The sequence below is a fragment of the Megascapheus bottae genome, chromosome 1, assembly GCF_031878675.1.
Source record: "Megascapheus bottae isolate mThoBot1 chromosome 1, mThoBot2.hap1, whole genome shotgun sequence".
In the NCBI taxonomy this organism is placed as follows: Eukaryota; Metazoa; Chordata; class Mammalia; order Rodentia; family Geomyidae; genus Megascapheus; species Megascapheus bottae.
In genome coordinates this window covers 29,406,272-29,426,266 of record NC_143509.1, presented here as the reverse complement: position 1 = coordinate 29,426,266, position 19,995 = coordinate 29,406,272, and the positions used below count along the sequence as shown (strand labels likewise).

The 19,995-nt window shown below is 62.7% G+C and overlaps 2 protein-coding genes across 9 annotated transcripts in view; both read right to left on the bottom strand.

Annotated features, from left to right (window-relative positions):
• The window catches only part of Celf5 (CUGBP Elav-like family member 5), a 29,310-nt gene extending 26,306 nt beyond the window's left edge, over positions 1-3,004 (bottom strand). For 2 of the 7 annotated variants that reach the window (XM_090341322.1, XM_090341331.1), the window contains exon 1: positions 2,740-3,004. In XM_090341322.1, coding sequence (XP_090197448.1) covers positions 2,740-2,998 — 259 coding nt within the window. In that variant the 5' untranslated portion in view covers positions 2,999-3,004. Of the gene's footprint in view, positions 1-1,601; positions 1,680-2,739 lie in introns of those variants that run through there. The other 5 variants (XM_090341264.1, XM_090341282.1, XM_090341254.1 and 2 more) reach the window with 4 other exon arrangements.
• A 5,113-nt stretch (positions 3,005-8,117) lies between these two features.
• On the bottom strand, positions 8,118-19,995 carry Ncln (nicalin). 2 transcript variants are annotated; one of them, XM_090341224.1, is made up of 15 exons: positions 19,702-19,995; positions 16,659-16,849; positions 16,420-16,564; positions 15,038-15,132; positions 13,770-13,850; positions 12,981-13,084; positions 11,867-11,955; positions 11,635-11,774; positions 11,349-11,527; positions 10,615-10,702; positions 10,386-10,424; positions 10,130-10,293; positions 9,615-9,668; positions 9,441-9,519; positions 8,118-9,326 (listed from the first exon to the last, which is right to left on the bottom strand). In XM_090341224.1, exons 1-15 carry the CDS (start codon positions 19,883-19,885, stop codon positions 9,267-9,269), a joined length of 1,692 nt encoding a protein of 563 aa, XP_090197350.1. In that variant the 5' UTR covers positions 19,886-19,995; the 3' UTR covers positions 8,118-9,266. The 2 variants fall into 2 exon arrangements, with proteins under 2 accessions (XP_090197350.1, XP_090197359.1); XM_090341233.1 differs by having other exon boundaries at positions 10,130-10,290.

Here is a 19,995-nt window from a genome sequence, read left to right as displayed (position 1 = left end):
TCTGCCTCATCCTCACCAAACGCCTCCTCCATTCCACAACCCACCCTCCCACACGCCGCACTCCCAACCAGAGACACGGCCGAGCTCACTGCTGAGTTTCGCAAACATGAACGTCTATGAATGAATCAACAAAATGCTTTCTCCACCTGGGAAACTCCTACCCATCCTTCAAAACCCCACTTCTAGTTCTCCTCTTTTACAGTGAGATTCCTCAGGTGGAATCCTCACTCTGATAGACTTATCTCAACTCTGACCCCAGATGGGACACATCCAGCTGTGGCCTCTGATCTCCTTTGTTCCACAGGTGGAGCAAAACTCCAGAGTGAAGGAACACATGAGTGAGTGAATGAAAGAATGAATGTGGGAATAAATAACTGAATCAGTGCATGCACACATACATGAATGTGTGAATGAGTGAGTAACTGGATGAACGAGTGAGTGAGGGAATGCATGGGGATCCAGTGGCTGCTGCCAGGGGCTGAGGTGGCGGTGGACAGGGAAGCTGCCTCTGTCACACTCTCCTACACAAAGCCTCCTCTGAACGCCAGGCAGCGGGCGGTGGCTCACATGTGTCAGTCCAGCTACTCAGGAGGCTGAGATCTGAGGATCATGGTTCAAAGCCAGCCGGGCACGAAACTCCAAAAGACTCTTACCTCCACTGAATCACAGAAAACGCCAGAAGTGGAGCTGCGATTCTCCATTCCGAGTCTCCTAGGCCTTTGCTGTCATCAGTACCCCCACCCCAGATCTCTCCTCGGTCACCAAAGTCCAGTTTCCAGTGACCAGGCAGAGGCCAACCCCCTCCCGCCCAAGGGCGTTACAGAGATTCCCCCACTCCATCTGTCAGGGACTTCATACGCACAGGTGGCTGGGGAAACTGAGGCACAGAACTGCCACAGCCAAGGGTCGTCCCGGCCCCCAGCGCCCAGCGCTCCCCTCCCCGTGTCCCCCCCACCCGGGGCGGGAGTCTCCCCACATCCCTGGCCTCCCGCCGGGGCGCGCGGCTGCGGTTCCCATGGCAACCACGGGCCAGGCCCCCTCCGCCCGCCCTGCTCCACCTCCCCGGCTCCACCTCTGCTCCAAAATGAATATTGTCATTAGCATGCAAATGCACCCGCGATTAGCATAGCCCCCCCGCGGCCCACGCAAGACCCTCCCCCCGGGGACAGGCGCCCCCCCCGCATGCGCCCCCCCACGGGTCAGCCCCGGCTGGGGGGGTCCGGGCGAAACCGTCCTTAGGGTCCCCCTCCAGCTTAGGGGGGGACCTGTGGCGCCTGCGTCCCCCTGAGACACACCTGTTCCCCTGGCCTGAGAGAGGGGCGGGGGTGCCTGGGTCTGGTGGGACTCGGGATGAGCACGATTTCCCCCCGTGCCTCAGTTTCCCCAAAGTGCACCGCCCCCCCCCCCACCCAGGCCTGAAGGTCCCCGCGTGGAGACGCGAGCGGCGGTAGCCGCTGAGGACGAAGCCCCACGCGCGCGGGCCAGAGGTGGGGGGCCGCGGGGGCGCTGAGCCCCCCCGACGCCCCCGCCCCGGCCTCCCCCTCAGCCCCCGGACACCCCAGCAGCGGTGGGGAGCCCGGGGACCCCCCTTCCCCACGCACCGTGGACGTCGAAGCTCCGGGACACGCTCTTCTCAATCCTCCCCTCCCCAGGGGAAGCCACGGGCGCCCCGGAACCCCCACATTCTCCACGACAGCCTGGCTCCAGGGGCGGGGGTGGGGGACACTGAGGCTGGAGCAGCCGCCCGGCCCGCACCCAGGGTTTTCCAACCGAGAGGGAAGGAGCGGGAGGGAGCGCCACCCCCTCCCCGCACAGTGTTGGGGGCGGTGGAGCCCCCCTCGCAGGAAGAAGGGCCGGCGGACTGGGGCGGAGCAGAGCGCCCAGCCCGCCCTCTACCCCCACCCGGGCTCGGGGTCCCAGACGCCCCCGCCCCGTCGAGGGCTGGTTTAGAAGATGAGTGGGGGTGGGGCGGGGGTCTTCCCTCCCCCTCCGCCCCGGCTGACCCCCTCTGTGGCCTGGGGGAGCCATCCATCCATCACTCATTCATCCATTCATTCATTCGTTCACTCCACAAACCTGTATTCGTGCTCTGCGCGCACCGAGGCAGGCGGGGGTGGGGGAGGGGAGCACGCGGGTCCGGGGTCCCGCGGAGGGGGGGCGCCCCCGACCCGACCCCCAGCACCAGAGCGAGCGAGCGAGCGAGGCGGGCAGCCCCGGAATCTCAGACCCCGGGCCACCACAGAGACGCTGTCACCCGTCCCCCCTCCCGGGGAGGGGGAGAGGGAGGGGGGGAGGAGGGAGGCGGGGCAGGCTGGGGGCAGCGGCCAGGCCTCCCGCCCCACCTGGCCGGCGGCCGCCCGCGCCTCCCGCGCCGCCCCGGCTCCGGGTCATTGTCTCCGCCGCAGACCCCAGCGCAGCGCCGCGGGCCCGGCCGGCTCGAACTTGACCAGAGGTGGGCGGCGGGGAGGGGGGCGGGGACCCGGATGGAGGGCTCCCGGGCCCCCCCGCCCCGCTCCCTTTGTAGTTACCGTGCGCCCGGCCGGGCCGGGTGTCCGGGTCCCCGGGGAGGCCGGCCGCGGGCCCGGCTTTGTGAGACGACGGCCCCGGCAATGGAGTCCGCAGGTTCAAACTTCCCCGGAGCCGCCGCGGGGGAGGGCAGGGTGTCCGGGCGGCGCCGGCTCCGGGGCGGGGCGGGGGAGGAGGGAGCGCGGGAGGAGGGAGCGCGGGCGGGGCGCCCACCTTTGTGCATGCCCGTGTAGGGGTCCTTCAGCACCGTCAGCTCGTAGATGCGGCCGAACTGCTCGAAGAGCGGCTTCAGGTCCTGCTCGTCCAGGTTGCGCGGGATCTGGCCCACGAACAGCTTGATGGCGTCCAGGTCCTTCATGCCGTCGGGCTGCGCCCCGGGGGGCTCGGGCCCGCTGCCGCCCACCGGCGAGGGCCGCGGCTGCACGAGCTGGGGCTGCTGCCGGCGCGCCTCGCTCTCGGTCAGGCGGGCCATGGCGGGCGCGGGCCGAGGTGGACCGCGGGCGACGCCGCCCCGCCCGCCCCGCCCCGCCCCCGCCCCGCCCCGCCCGCGGCCCCGAGGCCCGGCGGCGCCACAGCGGCCCCCGGCGGCCGCCGCGCGCACTGCAGCCCGCGCCCCTGCGGGGGGGCGGGGGGGGACCGGGGCTGGGGGCGGATGGGGGAGGGAACCGGGGCTGGGGGCGGATGGGGGAGGGAACCGGGGCTGGGGGCGGATGGGGGGGGAAACCGGGGCTGGGGCGGATGGGGGGGAAACCGAGGCTGGGGGCGGATGGGGGAGGGAACCGGGGCTGGGGGCGGATGGGGGAGGGAACCGGGGCTGGGGGCGGATGGGGGGGGAAACCGGGGCTGGGGCGGATGGGGGGGGAAACCGAGGCTGGGGGCGGATGGGGGAGGGAACCGGGGCTGGGAGCGGATGGGGGGGGAAACCGAGGCTAGGGGCGGATGGAGGGGGAGGGAATCGAGGATGGGGACGGATTGGGGGGAGGGAACCGGGGCTGGGGGTGGATGGGGGAGGGAGCCGGAGCTGGGGGTGGATGGGGGGAGGGAACAGGAGCTGGGGCGGGGGGAGTGGGAAAGGAGGCTCGGGGCGGATTGGGGGAGAAGGAACCGAGGCTGGGGGCGGGGTGGGGGGAGAGGGAACCGAGGCTGGGGCGCATGGGGAAACTGAGGCTAAAGGAGCACGGAGAAACTGAGGCTAGGGGAATACCGGGAAACTGAGGCAGAGAAGCATGGGGAAACTGAGGCCAGGGAGTTGTGGAGAACCAACCGCGCACCGGCCAGCCTGCAGGAAATTGAGGCAGGACTCATGGGGAAACTGAGGCGAGGGGACATGGAGAAGCCTGCTCCCCGGGGGAAACCGAGGCTGCACGTGAGAATCCGACAAAGGAGGGTGGGAACACGGGAGACACGGGCGTTCCGAAGAGTCAGGAGGGCATTTCCCTGGGGACATCGAGGCACAGGGTGAGAGGGAGACACCGAAGCCGCAGGGAGACCGAGGCCACCCCTGGGGACGCCGAGGTTGCCTCTTGGTGAACATTAACACAATGTGCGTTTGCTCAATGGCAACACACGCCTGGCTCCCAGTCGGGGGAATTCTCGCCAGGGGTTTGTCCACCACGACCATAAGGCCGGGGCCAAGAGCGGGGCCTAGCGGTCAGTGCTCACCTAGCATGCACAGAGCCCTGGGTTCGATTCCTCGGTACCACCTACATAGAAAAGCCAGAAGAGGTGCTGAGGCTCAAGTGGTAGAGCTCTAGCCTTGAGAAAGTCCACGGTCAGGGCTCAGGCCCTGAGCTCAAGCCCAGGACTGGGGAACAAAAAGCCCCTGCCACCCCTCCTCAGCAACCAGAGAGGTCAAATTACGTGTGCAAGATCCCACAGCAGGTCTGCCCAGCCAACACGGCGTTTGTCACCTGGACCTAAGTCCCCTTAGTTGCCAGGATCCCTGGCGTGGACTCACGGTGGCCGGGCATCGTGCCCGGGCCACCCGGCAAATGGCCACCCCCAGATGGGAGCACCCCCGGGGCGGCTGAGAACAAGGCTGGGTGAGGGGCCGAGGGGGGTTCACACACACCCGTCCCTCAGTGCCCCAGCATTCGAGCTGGGCCAAGGCATGGCCCGGACTGGGAAGGCTCTGGGGATGCTGGGGCTGGTCCAGCCCTGGCTCCGTTTCCATGGAGACGTGAGTAGGATGCTTTGAGCCCCGGAGGCCTCCGCGTGCCGGGAGGAGGCAGAGAGGGAAGTGTGGGTGGGAGCAGGGAGGAGGAAGGCGGGGCTGGGCCCCTCAGCTCCGGAGCGGTATCTACGGTAGGCCTCCCATTTCTTTCCAGGCCCAGCTGGCATGCATTGGTATTATACAGTTTAATTCTGGTGGTAGCAGCGTTTAAACTGAGGACCTGCAGTTTGCTGAACCAAGCGCTCTATGGTGGAGCCACGCCCACCGAGTAGCTCCGCCCCTCCCCGCCAGGTCACGCCCTCCACGAATGGACCGGCCTCGCACAAGCCACGCCCCCACCGTAGGCCACGCCCTCCGCCTGGCTCAGCCCTCCCTCGGACCACGCCTCCTGTCCGTCTGGCCACGCCCCCTCCTGGCTCAACCCTCCCTCGGACCACGCCTCTGCCCGTCTGGCCACGCCCCCTGAGAGCCCGGCCAAGGCCTCTGCCCTTTTTTCCTTTACTTTTGTTAGTTTTTGGTGCCAGTCCTGGGGCTTGAACTCAGGGCCTGAGCACTGTCCTTGGGCGTCTCTCAAGGCTAGAGCTCTACCAGTTGAGCCACAGCACCACTTCCAGCTTTTTCTGTGTGTGAGGATGGGAGTGAAAAACTGGGAGCTAGCAAGGGAAGAGGTGACATTGTCTAAAAAGAAACATGTTCACCTGACTTATGTAACTGTAACTTCTCTGTGCATTTTCTTTTTTAAGCAAAGAAAAAGAGATGTGATCTCCCTGATGTTTTGCCTGCATTGCCCTCTAAACCTTGAGGCAAGCATGGGCCGCCGAGCCCAGACTCATGCTTATGTGTCATGCATTTAAATATTGATATGTAACAGACATGTTGGTATTTCTGGGGCCCAGTATGCCCTTCTCACACATGCACAGGAGGGTGAGGCATGAGGGGGTCACTGAAAGCACCTCTCCCCTCAAATGATTACTATTGCTTTGTGATGGGAATTGTCTTTTCTATCCCCAGTGGTGAAACATTCCAATACTCACTAATTCCATCATCACAGATTTCTCTAGAGCATTAGGATGAGGTCTCTGCCTCTTGGTCTTATGCTGACCCATCTTTCTTTTTTTTTTTTCAGGGGGGGCTTGAACTCAGAACCTGGGCACTGTCTCCTGACCTGCTTTATGCTCAGGATTAGTGTTCTGCCACTTAAGCCACAGTTTACTTCCAGTTTTTGAGTGGTCGATCGGAGATAAGAGTCTCCCAGAGAGTTTCCGGGCCCAGGCTGCCTTTGAACCCAGAACTGGATCTTCCTGGTTAACTAGGATTCCAGGCATGAGCCACCTGCACCGCTCCTCTTCCTTGCTCTGGCTTTTTTTTTCCTGCTCTTATGATGGAATCATTGTGAAATCAAGAAAGGGTAAGTCAAGGGGCAGAATAAGCCAGGGACTGGAGGCTCACACCTATAACCCCAGCCACTCAGGAAATAGGGAGGAGCTGAGTCCAGGGTCAGCCTCTGCAGAAACTGCTTCAAGACTCCATTTCCAACTGACCAGCAAAAAGCTGGGCTGCTGGGATGGTTTCAGTGGTAGAGTGCCAATTGTGGTTCAAGTACATCTCTCTCCCTCTCTCTCTCTCTCTCTCTCTCTCTCTCTCTCTCTCTCTCTCTCTCTCTCTCACACACACACACACACACACACACACACACACACACACCTTGGGGTCTTGGTGGTGACTGCAGCGCCTTTGAGAGAAAGTGAATCTGTCTACCTCATTTCTTGTCACCCACAACTGACGAGGGACCCAAAGCACAGCAAGGAGCCCAGGGAGAAGCGACCACGAGTGCCTGACACCGGCAGCTTGAATTTCTCTCCATAACTTTCCTCAGGCTGCCAATGACCTTTCCAGAACCCAGAAAGGCCAGCCTAGTCCCTAACTAGTTCCCTAACATCCTTGCCTCCCTAGTGCCAACCACAAATGTCTTCCCCTCCCTGCTTCTCCTCTCATTAGCTTTTCTTCCCAGCCAGCCAGGCTGATCCCTGCCCCAGGGCCTTTGCACAGGCTCTGCTTGCTGTTCATTGAAGTCCTCTGGTTTCTACATGACTTCCTCCTGTCACTCTGATTTCACTCATGGGTCCTTCCCTGGGCGACTCTTCTCAGTCCACCCAGAGCCTCCCCACCCTCCACCAAAGCCATCCACAGCACATATGTGACCTGCATGTATGCCTACCCATTTGGTGGCCTGTCATCCCTTCTGTAGCAGACAAAGGCCACTTATGGTGGCTGGGACATGGTATGTAACAGCTGTGCTGAGCAGGAGCCCAGCACAAAGTAGCTGTGTAGAGTGCAAGTGAGTCTTAGTCACACCAGTGGCCACCAGGGACCCCCGAGGGACTTCACGCAACCATGTGTGGGGAGCTAGTTCCACACACAGGGGGACTTAGCCCACAGAGGACGGGAAATATGCAGAAGGGCTGGCTAGGGAGCAGGGGGGTCGGCAGGTGGGTGTCCAGGGTCTTTTTCTGGTCAAGGTTTGATATCGGGGACTTTGGCTCCACCACTCAGGCCCATCCTTTTGCTCCTGTGCCAACAGGAAGTGGTAAGGGGCAAGCGCCTGCAGCCTGCAGTGCACCGGGCGCTGTGGGACCCACCCTCCCCGCCCACAGACCCCTGGGCACTCCTGCCTCTGCACACACTGTACACACACACACACCCATGCTGCTGGCAACACCACGGGGTGGTGCCCCAGCCCTGGGAACGCTTTACAGGCTGCCTCTAACCACACTTATGCCCACAACTGGCCACCAAGAAAAACCCCCACACAAGCTGGGATTGGTGGCCTCTGGCTACTCAGGAGGGTGAGATGTGAGGACCGTGGTTCAAAGCCAGCCTGGGCACTGAAGGTGAGACTTATCTCCAATTAACCACTAGAAAACCGGAAGCGGGGCTGTGGCTCAAGGGGTAGGGCTGAAGAGCTCAGGGACAGCGCCCATGCCGAGTTCAAGACCCATGACCCACCAACTGGGCACAGGCAGCTGAATGAGATGCCATACCACCACCCATGTGCCAGTCCCCGAGCATGCACACAGCAAAGCAGGCTGGGGGACACTATTGGGCAGCTAGGCATTTGCATTTCCTAGGTTACAATCAGTGGCACTGAGCCCCAGGGTCTTTGCACATACTCCTGGAAGAGGGCCACCTCCCCATTTCCACAACCCCCCTTCCATTCCTCCCCCTAGCTCCACATCTCCCTCGTGCTCTGGGTAGGGAGAGGAGGGGGAGCCACGTGACTGGCTCAGGAAGGCCTGGGCTTTGGGGAACAGCTCGCAGCCTTGGTGGCTTGACCATCCCCCTCGTTTCCCCAGGACCCTGACCCAGTGAACAGGGGGTGACACCAAGGCTTCGGCTTCTGGCAGGAAGGCAGGGGCAGATCATTCAATATGGCTTTATTTTCTGATGGGCGACTGTGCTCTCACCAGCCAAGCCAGGGTGGGCGTCCATCCCCATCGGCTGGCCAGGAACAAGAGGTGGTGGCTCAGGGGCAGGCGTGGCACCCCGCCCTTCCATGTGGCCCCGGGTTCCAGCCTCACCCGAGCCCTGCTGCAGGGGTGGTGCCTGGAGATGGCCAGGTGGCCTGGACTCTCAGTAAACAGTCTTGAGCAGCGGGAGGCCTGGGGGGGCAGCCCCCCTCGTCCTCAGACTTGGGGCCCCGGTAGGGGGGGCATCAGGGCTGTCGTGCAGACGCAGTGCTGGGCCTGAGGCCCGCGGGGGTCTGAGCCACCCTGGGCTCAGAGCCCCTGTGAACACTGCACTGATTATATTGCTAACGAATCGGTATGCCATGGTCTCCCTGAGGTCAGTTTTGGCGCTGGAGCCCGGAGCCCTCCTCATCCCTCCTCAGAGACGGGTCCCCCGAGCAGGTGCTGCAGGTCACGGGGAGGGGCTGAGCCAGTCCTAGTGTCAGCTGCCGCCCCCCCCCCACACCCCTCCCCATCCCGCACTCGTGGGGCACGGACAGTCTGGCTCAGCCTGGTCACGGGGAAGGGGATCTGAGACCCCTCTTAGCCCTGCACCAGGTGCAGGGGACAGACACCCGGAAGGGTGGGGATTGGTGGGGGAGGGAACACTGAGGTGGTGTGGGGACAGGCAGGCAGACTTACAAGCACAGGACAGCCTGAGGGAAACAGGGCGGGAGCCAGGGGTGGGTGCAGGCAAGGGAGACCAGTGTGGGGGTGGGGACATCTGGCTCAGGGAACCCCAGTCTGCCACTGTCAGACATGGAGTTCAAGAGGAGACAGGCCGGGCACCTGCATGGGGATGGTAACTCCAGCCCCTCCCCCCACTGCCCCACAGGCGTGGGGAAGGACATCAATACCAGCCCGGTCGTGGGGTGGGCTGTGCAGGCCTGGGGCCGGCTACCACAGTGGACTCATAGGGGATGCCTGGCCTGGGCCCCCATAGGCTCTCCTCCAAGGAAATCCAAGGGAAGGGGAAGGGACAGCCACCCCCAAGTCCTCAAGCGCAGCGTGGAAATGCTCTCAGGCGCTCTGGCTGCACAGGTGGGGCTGCAGGGCAGCGCTCACTGGGCCTTGGCCTTGAGCAGGATCCTCTGCACGGTCTTGTAGAGCAGGTGGAAATGCTGTGGAGACAGAGATCAAGGGCGGTGGCGGGGGGGGGGGGGGGGGGGGGGGGCGTGGGGGAGTGAGGCTAGGAGGTCCCAGGCCTCAGCCACGCCCCGGGGAGGCCTGCTCACCTGGACTGCCGTGTAAGCCATGCCCAGGTAGGCGCCGATGCATACGGCCAGCAGCAGGTCAAAGATGGCAGGCTTCACCCTGGAGTGTGGGTCCGGGGCGTGTGGTCAGGGCCAGCCCCGGAGACCAGTGTGCAACAGCGTCCCCCCCCCCCGACCCCGGGGGACAGCACTCACCTGTACGCGTTCATCACCTGCTTCAGCTGGTCATAGAAGACGAACTCGGGGTCCCTGGGAATAAAGGGTCACTCAGCAAAGCCTCAGCCAGCCCTGCCCGATGGTCCTGTCCGGACCACGACCTGGTCACCAGCCACCACTCCATCCCTTGGTGACAGACACTTATGGGGGAGTCACTCCCTTTTGTCAGTGCTTGAGTTTCAAAGAGCAGGAGGGAGTTAGCAGGCCCTAAGTGGTCTAGACGGGGTGACATGGCTGATGAATGAGACCCCGGCCCTGAGCCGGGGGTTCTCACAGCCTCCAGTCCTCTCACCTCAGCAGCAAGCCCCAGAAGGAAGAGAAGGGGTGAGGGGCGGGGCACGCGGCCACTGGGCAGCACCTGCCTGTCCTGAGGCCCAGAACCGGGAGCAGAAGGGGAAGGCGCTAGATAAGCAAAAGCACGGGTTCCCCCGGGCTCCTCTCCCTGCAGGCCGCCCCCCACGGCCCCCCATCGGCATCGCCTGCCGCAGGCCCACCGCTTGTCTGCCTTCACGTGGTACTGCCGCACGTCCTTCAGGTAGCGGCCCAGGAAGTGCTCCAGTGTGCTGAGGAACGGGCCGTCCTTGTCCAGCAGCTGCGCCGCGCGGGGCTGGTTGGTCAGCCAGTCCATTACCGAGTCCAGCTGCTCCTGCTGCACCTGCTGCGGCGGCGGGGCGTGGAGTGGGCGGGGTCACAGCGGCGCCCCGTCCCACCTCCGCCCCCTCAGAGCCGCCTCCCTCCCCTGGCCCTTACCATCTGCTCAGTGAACACGGGCATGTCTGGGGGTGTCCCCTGCGGAGAGAGGGGACAGATGAGAAGGGGTGCGGAGGGTCGGCAAGGCCCGCTAGGGCGGGTGCTGGGGGGCGGGGCCTGCCAGGCATGATGGGCAGGGGCGGGGCCAACAGGGGCACCTATGAGAGCAGGCTGCGGCAGGGGCGGGGCATCCGGGGCGGGGCCTATCCGGTGGGCGTGGCCATCTCACCTTCTCCGTGAGGTTGTAAATGACCCGCGTCAGCGCCTCCGCGATGATCCTCGTGTTGCGGGTCAGTGTCTTGGAGTCCACGCGGGACCTGCGGGAAGAGGGGACGTGGAACCTCTGCCGTCGGGGTCCTCGCCACGGCCAGGGGCGGAGAGCTGTCCACTGAGGACAGGCCCTGTCCCCCCAGGAGCGCACTTCCTGTCAGGTGCGTGCCTGAACCAGGCACGGGCCCTGGCTGACAAGCCAGGACAGAAGGTACGAGCCACCTCCTCCCGGCCTCACTTCCTTGGTTTCAGCCTGGTGAGCGGCTGGGTGTACAGGTGTGAGCGGTGTGAAGTGAGTATCGGAGCCAGCAGTCACTGGAGGAAATCACAGCCAGTTCTTGAACTCTGCCCCCGCCTGGGTTCACTGCGCTGTCAGCCTGGTGTCGTGGGGCTTGGGTGGCTCTAGGCTGTCCCTCACCCCGCATCACCAGCTGTTTGGGGACAGGTCCTCACAGCCATCCTCCCTTGGTGGCTTGGACTGGGCTCCTCCAGCAGCCCAGGTACGCTCTGACACCCTTGGAACCCAGCTTGGGGAGTCTCTGCACCCTTTTTCAGGTCAATTAGCCCTGCTGGGAGCAGCGCCCCTCAGCCCACCTGTGGGGTGTGGGGACCCTCGCCGGGCCTTCAGCAGCTTGGCAGCTGTGCATCCTCTGTACAGGGGCGAGGGGTGGACGGGGCTGAGGCTCTGCTCACCGCACGTCCATGATGCTACTGCGCTGGCCAGCGCGGTGGCTGTCCAGATGGGACAGGGTGAAGGCCGGCAGGCGGCGGATGGCAAAGCGCTCGTGCTCCCAGGCCAGCACGTCGTCAGCCAGGTTGATCTTCTTATGCACCATGGAAAAGCGCACCTCAGGGAACTGGTGGGCGGCCACCTGCGGGCAGGGCAGGGGCAGGGCTTAGGACCAGCTGGCAGGTGGCAGTGCGGGGAGGCCCCTGCAGGACTGGGGTCCCCCTGGCCCCCAACAGCGCCGACACCCACTGTCTCAAGCTCCCGCAGGAAGGCGTGCTGCAGAGTCCCCTCTCGTGGTGGCTTTGACACGTGCAGGTGCAGCCGGCTGCCCCGGCCCACTGAATCCAGGCACAGGACAAAGGCCACGTTGTCCTGAAGCAGGCTGGAGTCTGTGGAGAACCAGGAGCTCAGAGAGGAATGCTGGCAGGGGGGGGAGAGGCAGGGGGGTCAGGGAGCCCCAGCCCCAGACTGCTGCACTCACCTGTGTGGTCCAGATTGTCCTCCAGCCAGCGCTTGGTGCCCTGGTAATTGAACTTGCCCCCTCCGGAGGCAAAGAACAGCAGGTTGTACCTGCGGGGAGCAGAACGTCAACTGGAGGGGTCAAAGCAAACTCAGTAGTGCCCCTCCCCACTACTGCCTGGACTGGGTGGTCTTCAGGGGTGTCTTGACCCTGCAGGTCAGGACCCCACATCCCCACCCACTCCATATGGGTCCTGACAGCCACCCATGTCCCCAAACTCTGCGGAGCGTTGAGCACTGGAGGGGCAGGTGTGTGGAACAGGAGACTCGGCGGAGCCTTAGGGAGGAGAGGGGAGCCTGGGGTGCCCCAACTGAGGCCCCCATGGCTCACTCTCGTGGACCTGGGGAGTTCCCATGGTGGCTAGCCACAGTGTCAGTGGGAGGCGCCCTGCCCATCAGCTCACTGCAGTGACCTCACCATGCCTGGTAACCTGGAAGGCTGCCACGCTGGAGGTAGGGCTTTCTGCTGGGGTTGTCAGCACCGGGGCAGGAGGGTGGGGGAGTGGGGGGATGCAATGGCCAGCATTCCACAGAGGAGGCAGGCATCTCCACTCAGGACATGGGGACAGTGTGGTGAGAGATAGAGACCACGGGCATGTGGCCATGCGCATGTGCGTGCACACACACACAGAGTTGCAGGCATGGCTCTGCAGCACACATCAGGAATGTCAGCCCTGCATGTACCCTGAGAACCATCCAGCCTGTGCCCACCATGCCAGGACCACCCTGGTCTCATCAACCTTTAGCCAGTTCTGTTCCTGATTCCCTTTTTTTTCTTCCCCAGTCCTGGGGCTTGAACTCAGGGCCTGAGCACTGTCCTTGGACTTTCTCAAGGCCAGAGCTCTACCACTCGAGCCTCAGTACCACTTAGGGTTTTTTTCTGTGTATGTGGTACGGAGGAATCGAACCTAGGGCTTCGTCCATGCTAGGGAAGCACTCTACCACCAGGCCAAACTCCCCACCCGTTCCTCATCTTTCTGTGTCTATTCCTTGCACTGCCAGCCACCTGGGTCGGGGGAGCAGCCATGTCCCAGGCCTGGCACCCACAGGCCTGGCCCAGCTCTGGTGGCACTCACGCGGCATGTGTGCGCTTGTAGGTATAGAGGCGAGAGAAGAGGCGAGCCAGCTCCAGGAGCACGGAAATGCCGCTCCCATTCGAGTCTGCACCAAGGGACAGCCACTGTGGGGAGACAGGCAGAGGGGAGGCGGGCAGTCACCCCATCAATCCCGCCGCCTCGGGTCCCCATGCAGGGCAGGGAAAGGCCCCTCCCACCTCCGTGCATGTCCAGCTGACTGTGTCCCACATCTGGAGGCCCAGCCCGGTGCTCCTGCCCAGTCCACTCCACGTCCTAAATAATTCACCAGGAGTGGGAGAAGTGGCTCGAGGGGCAGGGAAGAGGTGGGTGTCAGCGGCTCACACCTGCAATTCCAGCTACTCAGGAGACTGAGATCTGAGGACTCTGAGGACTGAGGTTCAAAGCCAGCCCAGGCAGGAAAATCAATAATACGCTCATCTTCAATTATCCACCAGAAACCCACAAGTGACGCTGTGGCTCATGGTGGTAGAGCGCCAGCCTTGAGGAAAGGAGCTCAGGGCCAGCATGTAGGCCCGGTACAATCCTCATGACTGACCAAAACAAGAAGGACATGTCACAGGCACAGCCGTGGCCAAAGAGTAAAAATGCGTCTTTGGGTGGAATGGGGCTAGGGCGGCTTGGCGGCTGGTGCCTGCTGCTCTGGCTGGCCCAGCGGGTGTCCTCAGTACAGGGCTTGGTCTTCTCGCCATGCACACTGGCCCCAGTGTGGCTGCCCAGCACCTCACGGGGCACCCCGTCCTCCCAGACCCCGCAGGGAGCTGTACTTACAGGGGCCACGCCGAAGGCGTCATAGTGGGCCACGATGACGATGGTGGGCAGGTCCTCGCCCCCCAGCCCTGTTAGCCGCCCCTGCCAGAGACGGGCTGGGTTGTGGGGGTCTGTGTGTCTTCCACACCCCCAGGTCTGCAGGGGAAGGACCCCACCCCGAGGGAGAGGAAGAGCAGGTCCATCCCGACTTCCACTTTTGAGGACCACATGGCTGTGTGCAGAGCACTGGGGAGAGCCACCGTGGACGACAGAGGTGATGGCTGTGGCTGTGTGTCAATAAAACTTTATTGAAACTGGGAAAGTCCTTCAAATACTATTCACATTACTACTCACATTACTGATGTTTAAGAGCAAAAAAAATTTTGTTCTTATCCTAATTACAATTAGTGTTCAATGGTTGCTCAAATTATAACTAAGACTGAACAGAAAACTTAGAAATCACTCCTTCTTGAACCTTTCATTTTTCCAAAATTAAAAAAAGATTAATTTTTTTAAAAGAAAACTTTATTAAAAAACAAAAACAAGCCGGGCACGGTGGCTCACGCTTGTCATCCAAGCTACTCAAGTGGCTGAAATCTCTGGACCAAGGTTCAAAGCCAGACTGGAAACTAAAGACAGTGAGGCTCTTTATCTCCAATTTAAACTCTACAAAATGGGAAGTGAGGCTGTGGCTCGACATAGTAGAGCGCTTCTCGAAAGAGCTCAGGCCAGAGCCCAAGGCAGGAGTTCAAGACCCACAATACACAAAAAAAGAAAGCAGGTGGAGCTCAGAGCTGGAGTGGGAATACGGGACCCAGCACCCCACTGCCAGGGAGCAACTGAGCAGCACAGAAGATTCTAGAAGCCTACAGTGAAGAGGCCTCGCTGATAATAGGCCTTCCAAACCTGCGGTCCCTTAGCTGGGTCTAGACACAGAGGTGGGGCAGAACCTGGCGCTCTGTGCGTCCTGTCCACCCATCATGGCAGCACCCGGCCTCTCTGCTGGGCCAGGGTGTCCTGCCATGACCTAGCCTGTGCCCTGGCTGGCAGAGCCCTGTGGCGGCCTTCCCAGTGGGTGCTGGCCATGGCCTCTGCCTGCAGAGGGCCCAAACAGTGCTTCCCCGAGGACCGCACAGGCCATGGGTGTGGTGCAGGGTGGAGGCGGGTGGGACCGGCACGGGCCCACCACCTCACAAAGTGGCCAGGGGGGGTTCCAGAGGTGGTAGATACACATGGGGTCCACCTGGGTCCCTGGCAGGGGCTCTGAGGGGCAGGGGCCCCACACTCACCTCCACGCTGGTGATCAGCCAGTCACTGACAGCCTTGCTCTGCACCCCGCTGGTCACCATCTGGAAGCCATTGGCGGTGGCCGTGTGCAGCAGCACTGAAGACGGGAGGGACAGGTCATCCGGGCCCCGGGGATGCCCCTCGGCTACCCTTGGGCCAAGACCAAGGCCGGCCTCGGCACCCCACACCCCAAACTCTGGAACCACGTATCTGACCTGGGGCAGGTCAGATGGCAGCCTGCATGAGCCCCAACACCTCTGTGCTGGAGCCCGAGCCACACTTGATCAATTGACCAACCAACCAGGGGGGCTGGGCTGTGGCTCAGCAGGGACGGCGCCCCCTGCTTGGCCTGTGCATGTCCGGGGCTCACTGCCAGCACCTCCAAACCAGAAGCATGCCACCGTGGAGTGAGCTTCCACAGGGCTCCCAGAACTCCGCATAATTCAAAACCCAGGTTTCTGAGTTCTGATCAGGAGGTTCAGGGTTATATCTACCCCTGTCCACAAACCACTGTGAAACAGTATTTCTCCATGCTACCAAAATTCTGCTGCCCCATCATAGTATGTATATGTGTGGTGGGGCCAGAATTCCTGGGCCTTGAACTTAAGGATTTTGTTCAAGGCTGGCACTCTCCCCCTTGAACCATGTCTCCTCTTCTAGCTTTTTGCTGGTTAAAGATTAGAGCCTTGCGGATCTGCTTGCACTAGCTTTGAACTACAATTTTCAGATCTCAGCCACCAGCATCTAGCTCTCATGATCACATCTTGGGGGAGGGGGGTTTGTGCTCAAGGCTAGAGCTCTATTGCTGGAGCCACAGCTCCACTTCCAGCTTTTTACTAGTTAAGTGTAGACAGGGACTCTCCTGCTCCAGCTGGCTTCAGATCTCAGCCTCCTGAGTAGGGATTACATTTTCAGTGGCTGTGTGATAGTCCACAGAGGTCAGCTTTGCTCCTCCTTGTCAAACAACTGGGGGTTTGGAGAGGCTGTTGTGGCCGGCACCCATACAGAGAAGGGGTGGGGACATGGGTCCGGGTGGCACCTCTGGCTGTCTGGGTGATCGGTAGGCCCTGGGCAGCAGGTTGGTGAGAGGTGGCCTGTGAACAGTCGCCCGGAACCAGCAGCTGCCAGATCCAGCCAGTGTGGCGGCAGGCTGGCGTCCCGGCGGTGAGCTGCCTCCCCCCCTTCTTCTCCCTGGTTCTTACTGTGGTGCTGGCAGGGAAGCCAGCCTGGTACTGGCAAGGCACCCCCACCCCAGGAGGCTCCAGCGCCCCGTCCTGGGCTCCGGGGACGAGCCGCCCCTCTCACACACCATCGAGCTGTCGAGTGTGCCTTCAGGCCAGCAGAGGACACTGGGGTGCTGTGCTCTCGGCAGCCCCACACCCACCTTCCGCGGCAGAGGCGGAGCCCTGCGAGGCTGAGGCAGCCTGTGTCTGCTCGTAGATGGACAGCAGGGCCTCATCCTCCACGGCGAAGTACACTGGCACGACGGTCTCCATGGCCAGCATCTCGGGCTCGATCTCCATGAATTGCTGTGGGGGAAATGCCGTCAGGGAAGGGATGGGGACCCCACCGCATCCTCGCAGTGAGGCCCCCCACGGGCTCCAGGCGGGGGTCAAGGCTCACCCGGACGACGTCCTGGGGCACGGCGGCCATCGCGCGGGGCAGAATGATGACCACGGCGCCCGCCGACTGCCGCAGGGCCTTCTGGTACTGCTCGTAGGAGAAGTCCAGCAGCCGCATGAGCACGCAGCGCCGGCTCAGCACGTCCGCGTCCACCGTGCGCGCCTCCGTGTTCAGCACTGCGTTCCGCGTGCCTGCGGGACACGGGCAGGGTGCAGGGGGGGGGGGGTTACCGGGGCCCCCAGGGACAGCCCACCCGGCCCCTTGCTCCCCAGCCCTGCCCACTCTGGCACTCTGCCAGCACTCAGCTGGGTGAGGGGTGCCGAGTGTGCCACCCCCAGCGCTGGAATGGCTGGGAAGGACGCACAGCTGGGTAGGTGGCTGTGTCCCACTTGTGGGGACCTCCAGGGGTGTCACATCCCCCTAAAGCCATTCTCCCCAAGTCCCCTGAGGGGGGATTCTCACTTGGGTGGCTCAGCATACAGGACGGGGCAGGCCATGCCCTGAGTCCAGGGGGCCAGGGAGATGGCTGGGCAACTGCCTGCAGGCCTGGGACCACAGGGTGGCACAGAGTACCCCTGAACTCAGCAGGGGTCACAGCCCTGGTGCCACGCAGGGGACAGGGAAACATTTGCTCTCTAGCTGAGCACCCATAGCTCATGGCTGCTGTAATCCTAGCTACTAAGAAGGCAGAGGTCTGAGAATTAAGGTTCAAAGCCAGTCTGGGCAGGAAAGTCAGTGAACCTCTTCCCTCTAATTAAACACCAAAGAGCCAGAAGTGGAGCTGTGGCTCAAGTGCTAGAGTGCTAGCCTTGAGCACAAAAGCTTGGGGACAGGTCAAGCCCAGACCCAGAACAGACACAGACACAAAACACACACACACAAAAGAAACGTTCACTGTCATGGCAAAGCAACCAAAGGCAAGGGCAGGTCTGCAAAGGTCCCAGCACTGAACAGAGACTGGTGACGGAGGCCGGGCCTGAGGCAGCTCAGGAATGAGGGCGCTGCCCAGACAGCTCAGTGTCCCAGGGGCCAGGGCTGTGGGGTGACAGCGAGGTGACAGCCAGCCGGGAGGCTGCGGCTGAGAGCCTGGGGCTCTGGGACAGAGCCTACTATGTCTGATCTCTGCTCTCCAGGAACAAGTGGATACAGAGAAAAGTGAGGGTCCAGCTTGCAGAGGCAGCAGTGGGGACCCAGGGCCCAGAAAGGACACCTCCCCCCCAATGGGGAGAGACAGTGACCAAGAGCTAGCTGGGAGGCCCGACCCTCTGCTCCCCTCTAAGACCCCCAAGAGCTGCCCCCTCCTGAAGGGGAGGGCAGCAAAGACCTTGAAGACGTCCTTGGAGTTGCTCAACAGCCCTCCCCCACCAACCTGTCCCCAAAGCCCCGAGCGTCCCAAGGATCCTGACAAGGTCCCTCTGGTCACTGTGACTCAGGAGCCCCGAAGGGCAGGGCACCCGCAGAAGGGGGCCACAGGCAGAGCGAGCCCAGAGCCAGTCCCCTCACCAGAACGCCCTGAGGGGCACTGGCCTCTGCTTGGGAGCTAGACACAGCCCCACCTGGTGGGGGCTCGGAGTGGGGCAGACATCACAGCCAGTGGGGACATCGCGCACCTGCCCAAATCTGAACCGGGTCTGGGTAAGCTTTCTCTACCAGCCATCCGTGTAAAGGGGGCCACAGGCACACCCCAGAGCGTGCCAATAAAACTTTATTTACAATCGCAGGTGGGGGCCAGAGCAGACCTGCTGGCTGGTTTGCCTGAATCTGGCTAAGAAGCCCTGTGCAGCTGGGGTATTCATAAGAGCCATTTGCCCACCTCACGGAGGAGACTAAGGCCAAGTGTGGGTGTGGCCCCTGGCTGATAACCTGGACGGGCCATTTTCCCCCCCACACCCGCCATGGCCCAGTTTCTCCACAGAGGAAGTTGGGTAAGGAGCCAGAAAGCACTGTGGGTTGCAGCTGGGGTGCTGCTGGAGGTTGGGGAGCCCCAGGGCTGGATGGGGAATGACTTATGCACAGGGCCCAGGATGGCAGAGGCCACACCCCATCCCACCACAGGACATGGAGTATTAGCAGGGAGGAGGGGACCTTTGCCTTTCTAGGTGGCAGAAAGGGCAGGGCAGGGCAGGGCAGCTTCCTCCAGGGCCCCTTTGCCCAGCTTCTTTCTATCCCCCTCTCCACCTCCTGAGGACCTCTGAACAGGAGCAATAAACACTAAGTGAAGAGGGTGAGGGAGACGGCAGGAGGGGGGAAAGCTGGGTGGAAGCCAGGGCTGGCTGGGCCCTTACCGGGACTCAGGAACTGTCCTCCAGGCAGGGGTGACCACAGGCTGTGTCTCAGCCAGCACGGCTGGGGTGAGACAGGAAAGATACAGGAGACCCAGCACTGGGCCACAGCAGGGCCTCCACCAGCACTCAAGCCCCACGCGACCCCTCAGTGTCACTGTCTGGGACCCTCAGTCACGATAGCTACAACATCCCCAGACATGACAACCACACACTCTAAGTAGAAACCACACAAACTTCCGAGCACGAGAGGAGCCACCTCCCTAGACTGGAGCACCCCGAGGAGGCCTGGCGGAGCCTGGGGACCAAGGGGGCCTGACAGGATGTTCACTGAGCATGGGACCAGCCTGAGCGCAGGGGACCCTTCATCCGGAAGTCAGGCCTTGGCCAATAAGACGGCCGAAGGTTCCAGAAAACTGACACAATCCGGGTCAGGCCCTAGGCTTCGGATGACAGGTGGCCGGGGACCCTAAAGATCCTGGGGTCACACTGGGGGGCGGGGGGAGAAGGTCCGCAGGAGCGGCCTGGAGGCCATGCCTGGGGTGCAGACGCCGGCTGGGAGAGCGAGGGGGGCTCCGACGGGCGGATCTGAGGGGGGCAGGCTGGTGCGGTGGGTCCTGGGACCCAGCGAGGCCCCCGATGAGGGCTGGGCCAGGGCCGAGGCCCACGGTGACCCGGCCTGGGCGGATGCCGGTGCCCACGGCGGGGCCGGGGCGTGGGGGGACGGGAGCCGGGGCCGCTGGGCGCACGCGCGTACGCACCGTAGGGCTGGCCCTGCAGGTCGTACTGCTGCATGCGGTACACCGTGAACTCGTGCGCGGCGTCGGCGGCCGGCAGAGGCGGCGCCACGAGCAGCAGCACCGCGGGCAGGAAGACGATGAAGCCCAGAGGGAGGCACGACGCCTTCAGCATGTTCTCCAGCACCTCGCCCGCTTCTTCCAACATCCTGGCCGGCGGCGGGGCCGCACGGGGCGGCGGCGGCGACGACGAGACGAGGACGGAACGGTGGCGGCGACTACCGCGGACTCACCTCGGCATGGGTAGCCGCCTGGGTC